This window comes from Ipomoea triloba, chromosome 11 (genome assembly GCF_003576645.1).
Source record: "Ipomoea triloba cultivar NCNSP0323 chromosome 11, ASM357664v1".
Classification (NCBI taxonomy): Eukaryota; Viridiplantae; Streptophyta; class Magnoliopsida; order Solanales; family Convolvulaceae; genus Ipomoea; species Ipomoea triloba.
In genome coordinates this window covers 8,164,951-8,183,422 of record NC_044926.1, presented here as the reverse complement: position 1 = coordinate 8,183,422, position 18,472 = coordinate 8,164,951, and the positions used below count along the sequence as shown (strand labels likewise).

General features: G+C 35.4%; 3 protein-coding genes across 3 annotated transcripts; 1 reads left to right on the top strand and 2 right to left on the bottom strand.

The window, feature by feature from the left end:
• Positions 1-981: 981 nt before the first annotated feature.
• Positions 982-4,287, bottom strand: LOC115997647 (ACT domain-containing protein ACR11-like). The gene is made up of 10 exons (XM_031237240.1): positions 3,832-4,287; positions 3,201-3,252; positions 3,000-3,107; positions 2,759-2,853; positions 2,309-2,393; positions 2,152-2,211; positions 1,851-1,906; positions 1,669-1,774; positions 1,474-1,542; positions 982-1,336 (listed from the first exon to the last, which is right to left on the bottom strand). Exons 1-10 carry the CDS (start codon positions 3,978-3,980, stop codon positions 1,274-1,276), a joined length of 843 nt encoding a protein of 280 aa, XP_031093100.1. The 5' UTR covers positions 3,981-4,287; the 3' UTR covers positions 982-1,273.
• Positions 4,288-6,299: 2,012 nt separating this feature from the next.
• Positions 6,300-9,134, top strand: LOC115995766 (U2 small nuclear ribonucleoprotein A'). Its single transcript, XM_031234900.1, has 8 exons — positions 6,300-6,474; positions 6,606-6,646; positions 6,759-6,888; positions 6,978-7,183; positions 7,507-7,680; positions 8,000-8,050; positions 8,140-8,313; positions 8,758-9,134. The coding sequence occupies exons 1-8, from the start codon at positions 6,393-6,395 to the stop codon at positions 8,761-8,763; spliced, it is 864 nt and encodes a 287-aa protein (XP_031090760.1). The 5' UTR covers positions 6,300-6,392; the 3' UTR covers positions 8,764-9,134.
• LOC115995765 (chaperone protein ClpD, chloroplastic-like) lies at positions 9,090-14,774 on the bottom strand. Its single transcript, XM_031234899.1, has 12 exons — positions 13,817-14,774; positions 12,601-12,758; positions 12,289-12,518; positions 12,055-12,163; positions 11,849-11,979; positions 11,627-11,728; positions 11,266-11,547; positions 11,060-11,163; positions 10,652-10,946; positions 10,109-10,342; positions 9,688-9,921; positions 9,090-9,560 (listed from the first exon to the last, which is right to left on the bottom strand). Exons 1-12 carry the CDS (start codon positions 14,482-14,484, stop codon positions 9,249-9,251), a joined length of 2,859 nt encoding a protein of 952 aa, XP_031090759.1. The 5' UTR covers positions 14,485-14,774; the 3' UTR covers positions 9,090-9,248.
• Between the last annotated feature and the right edge of the window lie 3,698 nt (positions 14,775-18,472).

Below are 18,472 nucleotides of genomic sequence, written 5' to 3'. Positions count from 1 at the left end.
AATTTAGTGCTCTTCCAAGTCCATGAAAGGGAGTGATTTCTTGTTCTCACTGATTTTGTTTGAATTCACACACTTGTAGAATGCTGGACTCGATCCTCTAAATTTCAGCCTAACAATCTCCCGAGATTTGTCAAGAGTGAACCTTTATCACTTCTCCAAGTTAATAGCGAATAGGCAATTCTTTATCCTTGTACCTAGATAACAGCTACGTGTTTCAAACGCACACTGACGATAAGCTGCTAGTTTTAGCCCCCTTCAAACCCCTTTGCTCAACATTTTTTTTTATACACGCAAGGGAACTAGAACAAGTAGTAAATTTGAAGCCGGGCTATAGGTCAAAAAAAGATTTAACTTATTGCCAAACTATACAGAGGACCATAATCAGCTTGGTTAGCATGAGTGGTCGTACACTCTCATCTCTTAAAGAAATATAGGGAGTTCAAAATTCCCTCTTGTATGAAAACCCAATATGGCCAGTATTTTGCCCCTTAATTGGGCCGGCCAAATGATAACGAGAATTAATCTGGATATGGTACAGACTTAAAGGTGTCTCCTATAGTTAGGGTCTACTCAAGACCAATCGTTATGCCATGGACACGGGTCCACCTAGCAAGGTGGACCCGGGTCAAAATACACAATTTATATACTGAACATTTAGTATATAAAATTGTGAACATTCAATATGTAAATTGTGAACATTCAGTATGCAAATTGTGAACATTTAGTATATAAAAATTTGTCAACATTCATTCAGTATGTAAATTGTGAACATTTAGTATAAAAATTGTGGCCAAAGACCTTGTAGTCTAGTGGCACCCGGTTTACACTCCCACATAAAAGGGAGTGAGTTTGAGCCTCAGTGAAGGCAATACTACATTAAGTATAAAAATTGTGTGTTTTTGGACCCAGGTCTACCTTCAAAATAATTTGCCACTCAGGACACCTCGTGGTTCCCCGAAAGAAGGATGGCATGCAAGGTAGTTTGACTCATAATAAAACACAAATTTCAATATTTTGGTCAGTCAGACAATTGTACTTAGATTGCAGGATTAGTGGCTATTTCTAATTTGCTGGAAGTGGATTGATGTATACATGGTAACAATTCTATAACAGTAGTGAAGTATCCAAACTGCATTTTGCAAATTACATGCATTTTTCTTTTCCTTGTAAACCTCACAATGGATTCTGTCAAATATTTATCAAATATGAGGCATAAATTCATTTTACCAGGTGCCATTGACCATTGTGCCTCATCATGCCAGTCTGTAATGCATCAAAAGCTCGACTCTTCTGTCGTTGGTCTTCTCAAGAAATACCGCAGGCTATTTGCAAGAACCTGAAAGGTTTCACAAGTTCATCAGTCACAATCCCGCAACATTTCCCTTCAAAACGCCAATGAGGCAATGACAGTATCTATAATACTCGAGTTACATTATCCGATTATCCATTTGGCAAGCTAAGCAGTATAGGTACCTGTTGAAGGGGCTTGATTAGAGCTTTACCCTTGTAGCTGACGTGAAATTTCGCCTTAGCCAACAATCCCTAGGTACAAGAAAATTTGTTTCGTTTATCTTCATAATATGACTATGACACTTACTATTGTTAACGCTATGGCACAATGAAAACAGGCGGACAAGATAGGAACTGGCTGTTAAGTGTTAAGTATACCTCGGTGTCGAATTCTCCTGATTCGACGTCAATGTTTATGTCAGTAATCATCTTTACAAGATCCACTATTAATCCAGGTCGGTCCACTGTATCCACGCAGAGTAAGCTGCAAAACAGAAGCACGTTAGTTAGGTTGCTTTGTTTGTTAGTCTGCAACACAGCAAATCAAAGTAGGAATTCACCTCCGTTCAGGGCCATCATCGTAGACATGGACATGTGTTGCTATATCCACGTCAACCTGAACATTTCCACCGCTAAAATGTAAGATAAACATTGAATGCTTAAGATTTCTGCAGTGTATGTTTTCAAAAAAAAAAAAAAAAAAGATTTCTGCAGTGTATGATGTCGTTGGATAGAGTTCAGCTCTTGATTATTGATTATAAGTAAGCATATTCAAAGCCCGTTTAATTTGTTTTGGATGCATCAGTAGTATTGTACTCAAGTAGGACGAAAATAAAGGGCGAATAATGGAAGATTAAGAACCTTTTGACTTGGTTGAACAACGCCAAAAGCTTCACCCAGAGCTAACTGGGAACTTGATTCCTGCAGATCAAGAAATCAATATATAAAGGGCTTAAATAAAATCCTTGGTAAGAGTTACTTGGATGAGACATCTAGTATGCGAAATTCTTATTATTACCGGATGGAACTCTAGCATATTGTTAAGAATTGTTAAACGAATTGCCTCGAGCAACTCTGGATCGTCAACTTTTCTACCTGTAGAACTAGAAACAAGGCACAATAACAACATAATCAGGGTGAAGAAGGTTGTGAGACTCGGGAATCATTGCAGTGTGTGAATCAAGAAAAAAAAGCATTAAACCATCATGAATCTCATGCTGTATAATCTTCAAAAAAGGGGCAGTGGGGACCATAAACTTGTCGTCTTACAAGATTTAGTATGAAGTAGTAAACATATTGGTGCTCTTGGCGTCATCAAAACCAAAGAGTTAAAAACAAATATAAAACGAGTCTCCATTCTCTGGTTGAAAGACCAGTAAACATCTAGACTTTAAGTCAAGTATAATTAAACGGGCAGGCAAATTACAAAAAACCAAGATTAATCTGCAATAGTGCAATGTGATCTTACGCTTTTGTGATTGCAAACTTGTTGTGCTTCCCTGAAGAATCAAGATAGACGTTTGCCTTGGTAACGTTCAGGCCAAGGTTCTTTAGCGCATTCATCTGAGACATATTTACGAACAACACTTAGTAAATGTACTGTGGAACCTATTTAAAGAGCAGCTGCAGCGTTTTAAATTCAACTGACGCAAATCAGTAATTACAGCAACAACGCTGATCATTTGAATCACAAGAGCGCGGGGACTTACTGTATCAATCAGTGCCCCTAGGCGATCCCCGAAGGTGACCTCTACCACAGTCGCATCTGGATCTGAATCCAGATCTATTATGACTTTCGGTGTTGGAACTTCAGCAGTCTTCTCCAATCAGATTAAACATATAATGTGAACCTAGAAGATTAGTTTACATATGCATAAAGACAAATTACATCAAACATTTGCTCGGGATACCTCAACAGCAGACGAGGATGCTTTTGGACATGTACTTGCTGACAACGCTAACCTGCGATAGGGTAAAATATAGACCGATTTCAACTAAAAAAACCACTTCAGCTAATGAATGTCACATAACTTGTCCACTTTAAGAGCTCGCTTGAGTACTCAATTGTTATGGAGTTAGCTATAAATTTGGCTGGTGTATAAGGATATGCCAACTTAATGGAACTTCAAGGACACCAATATTAAAAACTTAATTGCATCTGTTTCCATAAATTATCCACTAGAGTTTGCAAAAAGGACAGAGTTTAATATTCACTAAAATCAAAATTAATGAGCCCAAGTTGCAAGTGGAAATAGCTCAATTATGAAAACCATATGAAGTATACACATAATCAATACAGAACTAAACAGCAATCCAGCATAAAATCAGCCAAATCCAAAAAAGGGACTAACTTTAACTGAAAAGAGCCAAAAGGCACAAACAAAAACACTCTCAAATTGTGTCCAAAATTTGAATCCAAGAGATAGATAAGCCAATCTCATGACATTACAAAATGGGTCTGTGTTATTCACACAAATTGTTCAAAGATTTCAACTTTCAAGAGAACACAAAAAATTCCACACAGAATTGAATAAACTTCACCTCTTGGGAACAATGCCAATCCTATGAACTGAACCCAATTCAAAAGAGCCTCTAAGAACACCACGGATTGAAATGGGCTGCTTCTCGATCACTCTTACACCACTGCAAAGCCCAGAAACAATCCCACCAGAAGCCATAGCTACTGCCATTTCAATTCAACAAAAATACAAAAACAAGAACTGCAAAGAAACAAACAACCTTCAAAATTTAGTCTTTCTTGATTTATATATATGTATTATACTATTAGATGAAAGAAGCTTCAAGAGAAAAGTCTGATATTCTTCTAGTAATATCCCCCATTATGATAAGAAAGCAAAGAAGCTGTCTTTATAGTAGTGATATTTATGAGTATATGGATTTATCTCCAACAAGTTGTAAGGCACAAAATCTGCGAGCTTTGTCTTTCTTGATGAAAGCTGAGCCTCAAAATTCAATCCGCTTTTATCTACTCAAAGTTTTTTTGCAGCGTGAGAAAGAGGGAAAAGCAAAGTTAAACCGATCAACAAACCACCCATTTCTTTCACCTTTTTTTTTTTTTTTTTTTTNTTTTTTTTTTTTTTTTTTTTTGAAGGTAGTAAGTCGTCATCATCTCAGTAATAGTGACGCTACTGGTTGTGAGAGAGCCGAGAGGGGCCCGTGTTGTATTATCCTCCATGTAGTTTGTTTTTACGGAGTATGAAGTGTGCACTTTTACAAGTAAAATTCTCTTCGTGTATTTCTTAATAATAATAATAATAAACCAGGTTGGTTGGCGTTAGTGGCTCGACACTCTTGCCTCTTAAAAGGAGGTCGGAAGTTTGATCCTCTTTTATATGGAGAAACCAATATGGCTAGCACTTTGCCCTTTAATTGGACCGGCTCGGTGCGAGCGGGAATTAGTCTGAGTATGGTACGGACATGTTTTCAATAATAATAATATTTGTTTGTGTTTTTGTTAAATATATGTATGCTCTTATAGGTCACATGTTAACCGCTAACATTAAATATATAATTGTACCAAATATTTTTGTATATAAATTGATGATAGAATTTGTTGGTCAAAATTGCTAATGCAATTCTTTAATCACTGATTGCCAAACAAGGCATATATTTATTCTATTTTGTACTTCAATTTGTACTCGCATGACACGATTTGATTTATTCATTAAAAAAATGAATTACACTTTTTATTTGTCTTATTGTAAAAAAAAAAAAAGGTCAAATGGGTCTTATTAGTCCAACCGAATAGTATAATTATATTATCTAACTTACAAATTTTCAATTAACTCCCTTATTCGAAATCAATAGTGAAATTGAGTACTTTTGTTGTCTATTCCAGTTACATAATCAATAAGTTGTTCAAAGAAGTCCTGTTCATCAACCAAAAATAAAATATACATCAAATTTTACTCCACATCAAATTAGCCATATATGCTAAATAGTTAATGTAATGAGTGAATGACACTATTTTATTTAGTTTAAAAGGTTAATTAGAGCCTTTTATAGTTGAAATATTCCATTACACTATTTATTCAGTTAAGGAACAAATTTGAAACATTTTTCGAAATTTTATATTTTTTCAACTACACTAATAAGTTCTTCTAATTTAATTTATAAAGGCATCTTAATTTAATTTTCAAGGGCATCTCCAAAGATTAAAAAAAATAAAGAAAAGAAAAAAGAATAAGAGATGGAGGAGAGGGAAGAAACAAGTTTCAAAGAGATGTTCTTTCTAAAACTCGTCACTCCAAATGTGTGACAGGTACATGCTAATGACATGCTTGCGTGCGACATTTTTTTTATTTATTTATTGGTGGAAGACTATAAATCAAGCCAATTGCTTGATTGTGTATTATGTTAATATGTTTCGTAAAAGATTTTGAATGCAAATTTTAATGTGGTGTTAATTATTTAAATTAATTTATGAAATTATATTTTGTAATTTAAATATTATTTTATTTCTTTATTTAAATTTATTTTGATTTAAAATTGAAAATTGAAATTATAATTATAAGAAATTGAATAAAAGAATAAATGATATGGAGAAGTATAGGGTCCACAAAATTGAGAGAAAATAGAGAATTGTTTTTTTTTTTTTTGATAAATGACGAATCCACAAATTTATGATGGATTTGACCATAATCAACGCCTTTAAGAAATATTTTTAAAAAATATTTATATGTTCAAAAGTCCTAAGGATCCTCCCCGGTTACATATAGTATCTGTGCCCCTACTTCTCATTTGTGAGAGTCATTTTATACCGCTTGAACACAAGATCTTTGGCTATATATTAACTAGTTAGATTATAAAGTGATTTAGAAATTAGAACCATTGAGCTACAAAATAGAGAGATAATGGAGAAGGGTTGGGGTGCCCATGTGATTCTAGGATAATAGAAGGTCTACCACCAAAACAAACTTTTAAAATCTATGATGAGGGTATTTACGTAAATACATATTGACTGTGGTACTTTCTTCTTCGGTGCTCGGGAAAAACCCTTTTCAGTTTTCAGGCTGTATATTGAAGGGTTTTGCTCCATCTTCCCTTCAGCACTGCGAAGAAGAGAAGAGAAGAGAGAGAGAATGGTGAGGCTAACGGCGGACTTGATCTGGAAAAGCCCTCATTTCTTCAATGCTATTCGCGAGCGCGAGCTAGATCTCCGAGGTTCGTCTCTCTTTCTAAAACCCTATTCTTCAACAACTCGTGTACTTTTACACATTATTATCTCTGTACATAACCTGTTTTCAGGTTCCTTACTATGCTTCTCTTTGTATATGTGTTTGATTTGTGTACAGGCAATAAGATTCCGGTTATAGAGAACTTGGGTGCTACTGAGGTGATTTTTTTTTTTTAATTTTATTTTAAACCTAAAAATGAAGAGTTTTAGTGATTCTATGCAATTTTTGGTGTTTTGAGCTTGAAGTTTGGGATTCTTTGGTTAACGACAGGACCAATTTGACACTATTGATTTGTCGGACAATGAGATAGTTAAGCTTGAGAATTTTCCCTATCTTAATCGGCTCGGGACATTGTTGTTGAACAACAACAGAATTACTCGCATCAATCCGAAGATTGGAGGTGAGGCTATTTACTTATATTATAATAATCTGTAGCTCTAAAGTGGGATTTACTTATGGAAAGCTTTAACTGAATATGGGGTATTGCAGAGTTTTTGCCGAAACTGCATACCTTAGTTCTTACTAACAACAGGCTCACTAATTTGGCTGAAATTGATCCGCTGGCATCCCTCCCGAAGCTGCAGTTCCTGAGTCTGCTTGATAATAATATCACGAAGAAACCCAATTACCGCTTGTATGTCATCCACAAGTTGAAGTCTTTGAGATTGCTGGATTTTAGGAAAGTAAAACAAAAGGTTGGTCGTTTCTTCATTTTTTTTTTCATATGGTGTAGATTCCCTAAATGATTTAGATTTTTCTAGTTGTTATCTGTTGTCACATTTTAGGAATGGGGATGTATGCCATTTCATAATTTTTTTCTTACATTTCAAGTACATGAGACTTTTCTGCCCTTCTGTGATGTGTCATGTCATTTAGCTTCATATTTTATACAAGACTAACATTTTTAGGGGTTTTGACTTATGATCTCAGAGCATTGGTGACCTTTATTTTTTATAATTAATTACTTCTATATGATATTTTTGCCTGAGCTATATGGATTTGTCTTCTGTCTACGCAGGAGCGCATGGAGGCAAATAATCTATTTGCTTCTCAAGAAGCTGAAGAACAGGCTAAGAAGGAGTCAGTGAAGACATTTGTACCTGGTGAGGTTCCAGCCACTCCTGAGGTGCCAAAGGAAGAGCAAGCACCTAAACCAACTGCACCCACACCAGAGCAAATTATTGCGATTAAGGTACAAATAACTGTTTTGTCAGTTGGAGTTTCCTTATTTTAATTGGAAGTCCATTCAAAAGACTTTGTGTAAGTATATGGTTGGTGGATGTTCATTACAAAATCCTTGACCCATATCTTTAATGCAATAATCTATTTGCATCTCCTGTTCCTTACTATGCTATCTGTGTGTGTGTGTGTGTGTGTGTTAATGGTATATGATGTTCATTTTCCAACACTATTTCCTGCACCAACCCCTTCCTGAAAAAGTAAAAGAAAAAAAAAAAAAGGGGACATATTCTTCTATCTTAATACTCTGTAATTTTAAAAATAATTTGCAGGCTGCCATTGTAAATTCCCAAACTCTTGAAGAGGTTGCAAGGCTTGAGCAGGTGTGAAAGATTTTTGTTTTTCTCTCTTATTTTAAGCCTTGTGCTTTATACAGTTCAGACAAGTTACTAATCATTTAAAACTTCTGTAGGCTTTAAAGTCTGGCCAGCTTCCTGCAGATCTCATCATTGGTGATGATGATGCTGGCTCTAAGAAGGATGATGCTAAAGAAGATAAAATGGTTACAGATGGTGAGGATCAAGCTAATAATGAGCAGGGAGATAGTGTCACTGAACAAAACGATGGTCCTACAGAAATGGAGCAGGTACATACAGTTCATTACATAAATATGGTGACTCTGATTATCTCATCAATTGCTGAAGTTTCTTATGCATTAATTGGTTGTTGGCATGCTATTTTAATTCAGTTGCCTTTTGTGCTATGTCTTTAGCATTAAAATACTAATATTTCAAGAATTGTCAATAGAGAAGCTCATTTTCTTGGAACAAGTATATTTGCTTTATTGCCTTGATTTTCTTTGTTGTCATCATAGGTGTGAATGGTAACTAAGAGCATAAATAGCTTTAGTGCCTTGATTATCTTTTGTTGTCATCATACGTGTATTGGAAATGAGGACATAATATATATATATATATATATATATATATATATATGCTTACCAACATGTGTGTGTATTTGGCAACCATTGGCATGTTTTTGCATTCCTTTTTTGCTGCTCCAATTTTCATATTGCTTGTGAATTTTTCAGGAATAAGTTTCAAGAATAGGTGGTGTGTTGCCAGGACAATTTTACACATGCTATCATCTATCAGTCCTATAAGGCTAATGGTTCTGCTAGATGTGGAGCTTCACTTTTGTGACAAATGAGGTTTATTAGACTGCATAGCTTAAGCCACTGCCTTCTGGTGTATTATTAAGACCCATTTACATTCCTTTTACAACTACTAAAACTTTTACCTTGCTTTGTAATCAACCGATGCTGGCCTTGCGAAGTTGCACTCTTACTGGCCTGCAAAGAAACTGTATCGCTAGTGTTTTACATTTACCGGTAGAATGATTTGCTCTTTGTACAAAAGATTATGAAACTCATTGTCTTGATTTTGGAATTAACAGAACATTCAATTATCATCTGTACAAGGGAGGGGTTTTACATTTGTCTCATCTTCTGTACATAATCGAATTAGTTACCTACACTAAGTGGAATTTACCCAGATTTACAGGTCCAGTTACATTATACACTTAAGCCATTGAGCTTGTATCAGACAGACGGATAGTCCGGTTAGATCGATTGGTCACGACTGGATTCCCCGAATCATCTAACTGGATTACGGCAACATCTCCGGACATGAAATCCCCAGAAAGCAATGATTCACTCAACCGATCTTCAATTATGTGCGTGATCGCCCTCCTGAGAGGGCGAGCGCCATAGTTTCTGTCGAATCCTTGTTGGCAGATCAGATCTGTAATTGCTTCTGATACCTCCAACTCTATTCCCATGGAAACAAGCCTAGCCTTCAGCTCTTTCAGCATAATGTTTAGTATCTCCAGCATCTGAAATGGAAGGTATTGGATGTTATTCCAGCCATCTTTTAAACAGTGCAGGTTTCAAGACGAGCTCGTGTTTATTGGGCGCAACAAGTTCAGTAAATTGAGGGATAATACTCATAATAGCACAAACCTGAGGCTTCTCGAGTGGACGGAACACTACTACTTCGTCTAATCTGTTTAGTAGCTCGGGCCGGAAGTATGCCTTCAGCTCTTCCATCACCAATGCTTTCATTCCAGCATACGAGGTCGATTCATCATCTGCAAGCAAGAAACCGATTGCATTCCTTCTCCCCTTTACAATGGCAGGGGAACCGATATTAGAAGTCATGAGTATAAGGGCGTTCTTAAATGATACTCTTCGTCCCTGTTGAAAAAAATTCCAAAATTAGAAACCACAGCCACCATAAACTCAAATAAGATCTTCCAACTGGAGAATAAATGCAGAAGATAGAACACAAACTTTATCCCAAGTAAAGACCAATTCAAAATTCCCTTCGCTACACATTCCAACTTGAATATAAAGAAAAGACAGTGTAATATCGGGTACAAACCTGAGAATCTGTGAGGTGGCCGTCTTCAAATAGCTGAAGGAGAATATTGAACACATCAGGGTGTGCCTTTTCTATCTCATCTAGTAGCACAACTGTGAAAGGCGTTTTTCTGATGGCTTCAGTCAAAGTGCCTCCATCTCCATATCCTATGTAACCGGGGGGCGACCCAATTAACTTGCTTATGGTATGCCTTTCCATGTATTCACTCATGTCCAATCTCAACATGGCAGACTCCTACACCGAACAATCAAGATCAAGAATACTTGGAAAATAAAGACGAAGGGTAAACAAATAGTAAATAATTGTCATTGACATGAGATAAGTACAGATAACAATACAAGTAATACAGATGATTATCCACGACAGTCTACCATCATAGGTGATCCAGTAACAACAGTTTCAATCAGGCAAAACCACCACTGCCACAGCTATTAGCGCCATCGTTACAGTAGGGATAAAATTCACTATGAAAGGCATAATACTATCAAATAATTAATTTTACTTGTTAAAGAAAAAAAGGATAGCATATGGTATGACTCATACCGAACCAAAATAAGTTGCCGCCAATGCTTTTGCAAGTTCACTTTTGCCTACTCCAGTGGGACCACAGAAGAGCATTGCAGCAATTGGTCTCTTTGGGTCCTTCAAGCCAACTCGGGATCGCTTAATGGCCCGAGAAATGGCACTAATAGCCTCATCCTGACCAACAACCCTCTTTCTGAGTTGTTCATCAAGACTCATCAGAAGCATTCTTTCATCAACCCTAAGCTGCTGAAGAGGAATCCCCGACGAGAGTGAAGCGACAGCAGCTATTTCCTCAAGTCCAACTATAGAAGGTCTGGGGAAAATCAAAGAATGATAAATTTGATTACTTTTGACTTCTATTAGACATAGTTATTGATGTTAACAAGTAACATCCCCCTCTCCCTTTTAAAGACACAGCAGACGTACTCATCATCTTTATTTGCAGAGGTCATATAATGTTCCACATTGACTTTATTATCCCCTTCAAACTGGGATGCATCATCATTTTCACTGAGTTTACTTCTAAGGATCTGTTCACATACACGACAACATAACCCAGGCACTTAGAAGAAGTGAGAAAGTTAAAGATATCATAAAGTTACTTCTCGAGCTAAGGTAAATGATTTTGTTACCACTTCATGCATTGCCTGAACAGCTCTGATTTCTTGCCAGTAATCACTTGGTGGCTTTGTAAGTATGGAAGTCAGCTGTTCCTTCTTTCTTTTATTAGCTTCCATTCGAGCTTTGCTCCCGGCCTCATCAATAAGATCAATAGCCTTGTCTGGAAGATACCTATCCGGAATATATCTAGCTGACAGTTGCACAGCTGCAGTTATGGCCTCAAATGTATATTTACACTTATGATAGGCCTCATATTTCTCGCGCAGCCCTAGCAGTATCTGGACAGCATCCTCCTGTACATTTTGTGCACAATCCATATGTTAGTCGGGATATCCCAAGCACGTGCAGAGATGTAAATAAGAGTATATTCACCTGGCTTGGTTCATTAATCATTACAGGCTGAAACCTCCTAGCGAGTGCTTTGTCCTTTTCGAAGTGTAATCTGTATTCATCCATCGTTGTAGACGCAATACACTGTGATAGGAAAATTTTAAGCACTTCCAATGCGGTTATGTAATACATGTTTCATTATCAATAACACGTCACTGCAATTATAAACAAGTCATGCACAAGCAACAAACAACAGTATATCACCTGTAATTCACCACGTCCAAGTGGTGGCTTTAACAGATTAGCAATGTCAAGTCCAGAACCCCTACTTCCTCGCCCAACTGTGCCCGAACCAATAAGTGTATGGACCTCATCGATGAAAAGAATGATATTGCCTGCAATGCAGTCATATCACGATTAGACATGATCAACGTTGTCAAGCCCAAGATTTACTTGAACAATTTGCTTACCTGACTTCTTAACCTCCTTAATTAATGTAGTCACACGCGCCTCCAATTCACCCCTCTCCTTCGCGCCTGCGATCAATAGCCCAATGTCCAAGGACATTATGCACTTTTTCTGTGTATAGAAACAATATCTCAAATCAAGTTGCAGGCTACTATCAGAAAAGAAAAGAATAGAGATATGCAGCCAAGGCTCCAAAATGCTGAAGAAAATATGCCATTCTTTGAAGAAAAACCCACCGACAGGAAAGAAGGAACATTTCCTTCTGCAATATTTATTGCCAGTCCTTCAGCAATCGCTGTTTTCCCAACCCCAGCTTGGCCAAGAAGAATTGGATTGTTTTTTGTTCTTCGGCAGAGTATTTGAACAACTCTCTGAATTTCAGTGTCTCGGCCAATTACTGGATCAATTCGTCCTTCACTAGCACGGACAGAAAGATTCACACAGAATTGTTCCAAGGCACGTTTCTCTGCATAATTGACTTGGGATTATTTCTAAGTGATTGTCAAACCGAAAAAAAATGGTGGAAAGAAGAGAAAATTGGCTCTTACCTCTAGTTTTCTCAGTAGATTTGTCAATTGTTATTTTCCCAGTAAATGATTTGTCACGTGATCTTTTGAGTGCAGGTGGCTCTCTACCATCTTTTGCAAGCTCCCCTTGAAGTCTGGAGACTGCAACAGCTGCCAAATGATTTGCATTTGCCCCTAATCTGAAATCACATCAGTCCAACCCCATAGAGGATCTCATGTGCTATATTACTAGAATTGAAGCTATGTCTCACAAATGTCAGGAAACATAACCATTTGTGATGTAAAGTCAGATGTCAACAGGTTCAGAGTACCTAAATGTGAGAAAAATGGATGACTAACTGGAGCTTCTTTGCATTAATTAAGAATTTGAAACTAAAGTATCAGAAATGTTGCAGGGTAGTCCCAAAAGACCACATTTGACTGGTGGATTACATAAGGGCTCTGGCAAAACACCTAAAATTCTCTCCAATAGCAAAATACTTATAAGCACTACATGCATTTGCACTTCCTATCACTCTTATCAGTTATTCCTAAGTGACATTCCAGGCAGACTATAACCCAAAGCTTCTTTCATCACAAAAGTTCCATTCATATGGTCATCATAGATCAAACTTGTTATGATCAAACGCTTACCACTACGTCAAAAGCTATAGCTCACAGCGAAGACGCAACTTTATTTCCTTATTAAAAGTGCCCTTTACTGGTCTCCACCCAACAATTTCCCCTCCTCTCGAATGTGTGACCTGACTTTGATACCACTTGTTAGGATCAAATGTTTACCACCACGCCAAAAGCTATAGCTCATAGCGAAGGCACAACTTTATTTCCTTATATACCGCCACCACATTTTTGAGAGGCAGGATGGTGGACTTGGCTTTTCACCGGCCTCCGCCCAACAATTTCCCTAGCCACCAATTGCTGGACTTGGCTCTTTACCTGCCTCCTCCCAACAAAGCTCGCATGCTTAAACAATTCCCCCACCAAGAAAATCGATTTCATAAACTCCTCTCAGCGGTGAATACCTCATCAAGCAGCCTTAGTGTAACTACAAGAAATCCCAAATGTAACCATCTATTAAGATGCCCTAGTTTCTGAACAAACTGAAAAAGCACACTTTTTTTTTAATGTAACAGTCAGATAATTCATCAGACAATCTCAAAACACATATAAAAAACTATTCATGATACAACAATCACTTTTATATAAGTGAGTTAGTATATTGGCAAATATGTTATACCTCTTGAGAACACGAGCAGCATTGCCATCATCAACAGTGAACAGTCCAATGGCAATGTGCTCTGGAGCAATAAAATTATAGCCCATAGTCCTTGAATACTCCACGGCAGCCTCAAACACAAGCTTGGCACTAGCGGAAAACGCCACATCTGTGGCTGAGGTTGCCGAGCCAGAATCTTCAAAACCAACTTTCACATTCTCCCCATCATTCCAAATGCTCACAACAGCTTCCCGGGCCTTTTCAATGGTGATTCCAGACCCCAAAAACCCGCCGGGCCCACGATCCTCGGCGATCAGTCCTAGCAAAAGATGCTCCGTGAACACCATGTCCTTCCCCAAAGCCTTGGCTTCCCTCTGAGAGAACATCACTGCTTTGATTGCTCTCTCAGTAAATCTCTCGAACACCCCACAGACAATACGCAGAGATCGCTTCACTTTCCGGCGGAACGAGGCGCAGGGCCGGTGCGAAACCGAGACCCCGAAAAGGGACGAGGAAGAGATTCCCGGAGCTGCCGCCGTGGAACGGGAAGAAGGGCAGTGGCGAAGAAGAGAGCCCACATACTGGGTGGTTTTCCGGCGACCGTAAAACGAAAGACGACAACGAAGCGGCGGGTACAATCTGGAAACAGTGGAGTTAACCGACAATGGCGAAGAACATGATAATTCCATTCAAGAATTGCTAACAAAACACAACTTCTTTCTTCAGAACTTTGCAAACTTTGATGAAATACAAAAGTCAAAGCTGGTTGGTATAGAAAAAATTGTTTTTTTAGCTTTTTCTCTTGCACGTCTTAGACTGTTTATCTGTCTGTGTATATATATGTCTGCATATTAAGGTGTGAAGCTAATTATGTGTGGAAAAATGAAAGAAAAGAATTGTGTTGTGGATATTTGCAGAGAAATTGTAAGGGGGAGCGAGCGAGGAGAAAGGAATGTATTTGGGGAAGACTACACGTCAAAGCCAATTAGGCATGTCTCGATAATTCAATATTGTAAAAAGCAAAAACAGAAAAAGAAAAAAGAACATATATATTTTTATGGAATCCATCAAACTTTGATTTTTTTTTAAAAAAAAATAAAAAATACCTTCTACTTAAAAGTAAAAAAATTATTTTGAATAGAGTTTCAATTATACTCTAATTGACAAAAAAATATAAGATAACTGATAATCGATTCAAACCAATAAAACTAATAAATTTCATAGAAAGCCGAACTTAGAATTTATCATATAATAAAATTATTAAATAATCTCATTCCGTTCATCCATTTAAGATTATCAACTATTCAAAAATAAGGAAAAAAAAAACACATTGTCATTTTGTTACAAACTCTAGACATATTGCTCAAAACTCCATGGTGCATTTGCTGGTATATTATAGCACAACTCCTCAACCTACCTGAGTGCATTGGTATTTAGCATGATTCTCAAACTTTGATCAATATACATCTAAAATTTATAATATTTATGAAACTGTCACATCGTTTTTCTTCGTATTTTCGAATCATTTATCTTCCTAGATGAATAAATGAAATTATTTGATAATTCTTACTTGAAGAGTGCTATCATTTGAATATTTTCCTAAACAAGACTTATTATAGATAATTTTTAAGTGTATTTCTTTACGAGATATGTTTTTTTTTATTAAAACAAAATAATTTGAGAAAGATAACCAAAAATGTAAACTTTTGTACTTCTCCAATTTGAAAAAAAAATAGAGAAATAAAAACATGAAAATTTGGATAGATTAAATTGAAAAGATTAAAATATGCCCAACATGTTACTATAGTTGATGTTTGAACCTAGCTCTAAGCTACTTGGGAGAGCCACAAAGGTACCATTAGGTTAAGCTACTTGGCGTATTAAATATATTTTATCCCTAAAAATTAAAAATTTTAAAGAGATAAATCTAAATTCATAATAATATAATTTATGGTTTAACATTTAATTGGGATAAATCTTTCTAATCCTCATTGCTAATGGACTAAATCTCATTAATCATCTTGGGTGATATGTGATCATCAAAGTATACATGATGTATCTCCTTCTATGGTATAATTATTTTTAGAGTAATTTTATATTTAAGGCGCGATTAATTCCTATGATCACATTTTTTTTGTCTTATTCTATAAAATCTCATAAGCATTCTTTATTCCCATCCCAAATAATGTGAAAGAAATTATTCAACACATATAGGGACATAGTGTGAACTAAGCTTCCTCTTAAATATATATGATATATATCATTCTCATTTTTTAATTTTTGATCATTAATTTCACTAAATATAGTGTACGATTTTTAAATTTTTTTATTTTTGTAAATTAGGGATTGGATAATAAAGAAGGTGAAATGTCATTATAACTACATTGCTTTGGCAAATGCCTTTTTCTGTCGCTACTTCGATTAAATTAAAAACTTAACGAATGGGTTAAAATTATTGATTAATATTTAAAAAAAAAATCTTGCCAAGTAACTTGTAACTCAATAACACTTCTATGACTCTCCCAAATTGGAAGTTACACGTTTAAATTCTAGTGGCTTTGTACTTCAATAGGTTGATAAAATATATATGAATAGATACTATTTTGTACTCCGTAATACAGTTAGTAGTACTAAAAAATAAAAAATTATTTAAATTTGTTAGCCGGTCCTGAGTACCAAAATATATATATATATATATATATATATATATATATATATATATATATATAACATTATTTCAGTAACATTAGTTTCAATTTTGGTCTTTCATCTTCACTTTTGATTTTTAAATTTATATTTGTTTTAATTATATCTACTCATGTTCAAAATTGACCAAATTCAGTTTCTCAAATGTTAAAAAGTGTCATTTTTAAATTTTTACATTATAAAAAAATGCAGCACTTGTAATCACCTTAGATACAAAATTGAAAATAATCATATTATAGTGAAGGACTAAAAATGAGGTTATTTTATTACCCAGTACTTATTTTTATGCCTAAAGTTTTGTTGCCACCTACCACAATAATCTACTCCATATCTTTTTAGTTTTTACGGAGTACTTTTTACCAACCCTCTCAAATAAAGTTCAAAATGTACCATTTAAGTTTATATTAATTTCTAAAGGGGAAAATGGTGAATTTGGTCCCTAAGTTATAATGGTCGTGAAGACTCACAGACGACGCCATTTGATAAAACTAAATTCTCATGTATTAGTTGTATGTATAACAATGAATGCATGGTATAAAAATTGATCCAGAATTTAACCCAAAATAATCCTTTTTTCCCCTTCTCTTCTCTTTAAAACTCCTAGGTGCTCTCTCTTCTCTATAAACTATCTAGAGCAATGAATAAAAGAGCTATTTTGGGTTAAATTTTGGGATCAATTTTTATTCTCTGAGTTATGATCATATCTATTTTTAATCTCTCAATTATAAGCGAAGTGGCGCATTTGGTCCCCGACGGTTAAAACTGACGGAAAAACTAAAAAAATATTTAAAATTAGAAGGGTAAAGTAGGAAATTCACATTTTATTCACTTTCTTATATTGAAACCAGTTTTGCAACATTATTTTCAACTCCCTAGCATTCTATTTCAAGGTTCTTCAATTCCAAAAACAATTCAATAATCTTCGTATGACTTGTTAGGAACATGTGTCTCGTATAAGGAACTTGCGTTTCAGTACACACAAGAGAACACTTGATCATTGTCTTCAAGCATGTATAACACATTATCCTAAAAGTTTCTGATTTCCCTTGCAAAACATCAAAGATAATCAAATCATAACTTTTGAAATACAAAAAGATGTCAAATTTCTAAGGTTATTTTTATGAAAAATTCCCAAGGGAGTAACTTGAGATTTTTGGTATGCAAAATTCTTTCGTAAGCACTGCAGTAACTTAATCAAGAATCGTATATCCTGACAATATATGAAAATTATATTATATATATCCATCACCTCCTTTGTCTTCTTAAAAACCAAAGTAATGAATGAGGAACCTATGACTCAGTTATGAAAATTTTAAAAAACTTTTGTAACTTCTAAAAATGATTATTGACTAAACTACTGCATACGAAAGAATTTTTACATACTATCTCAAAAGTTGACATCATTTTGTATATCAAAAGTTCTAGTTTGATTACCTTTGTTGCTTAGTAAAGAAAATAAAAAATTGTTAGGGTAACCCCATTAGTAGTTTTTGTGTTGATTTTAGAATAGTAAAAACTTGGTGGGTAATTTTTTACAAATGGGATGATGGTGTTTTAGTGGGTATATATATATATATATATATATATATATATATAGTAGAATTCAGGTGTTGTCGCGTTTTTTCGTGCAGCCGGTGTGATTTACACCACTCAATGTTAAGAAATGCACTACTCAGTGTTACGAAATGCACCACACAAATATGCACTATTAGGTACACATCACCAAAAACACACCACTAGGTATGAAAAAATACACCACACAGTGTTCAGAAATGCACAATTAGAAACAAGGGAGTTATGAGGTGTTTTTATGCATTTTTATTGTGGTGCATTTCTTAACATTGAGTGGTGTAAACCACACCGTCAACACGAGAAGACGCGGGCACATTTGAGCAGATTTCTATATATATATATATATATATATATATATATATATATATATATATATATATATATATATATATATATATA

Bases quoted from the DNA above. Each gene is read 5' to 3' on its own strand.
- LOC115995766 (XM_031234900.1), top strand. From the start codon at position 6,393: ATGGTGAGGCTAACGGCGGACTTGATCTGGAAAAGCCCTCATTTCTTC. The intron at 6,475-6,605 runs GTTCGTCTCTCT...ATTTGTGTACAG, and splicing joins GCGCGAGCTAGATCTCCGAG to GCAATAAGATTCCGGTTATA. The intron at 7,681-7,999 runs GTACAAATAACT...AATAATTTGCAG, and splicing joins AGCAAATTATTGCGATTAAG to GCTGCCATTGTAAATTCCCA.
- LOC115995765 (XM_031234899.1), bottom strand. From the start codon at position 14,484: ATGGAATTATCATGTTCTTCGCCATTGTCGGTTAACTCCACTGTTTCC. The intron at 12,759-13,816 runs GTATAACATATT...ATGTGATTTCAG, and splicing joins GCTGCTCGTGTTCTCAAGAG to ATTAGGGGCAAATGCAAATC. The intron at 12,164-12,288 runs GTGGGTTTTTCT...TTCTATACACAG, and splicing joins ATGTTCCTTCTTTCCTGTCG to AAAAAGTGCATAATGTCCTT.
- LOC115997647 (XM_031237240.1), bottom strand. From the start codon at position 3,980: ATGGCAGTAGCTATGGCTTCTGGTGGGATTGTTTCTGGGCTTTGCAGT. The intron at 3,108-3,200 runs GTATCCCGAGCA...TGATTGGAGAAG, and splicing joins CATCCTCGTCTGCTGTTGAG to ACTGCTGAAGTTCCAACACC. The intron at 1,337-1,473 runs GTACCTATACTG...GAAACCTTTCAG, and splicing joins TAATCAAGCCCCTTCAACAG to GTTCTTGCAAATAGCCTGCG.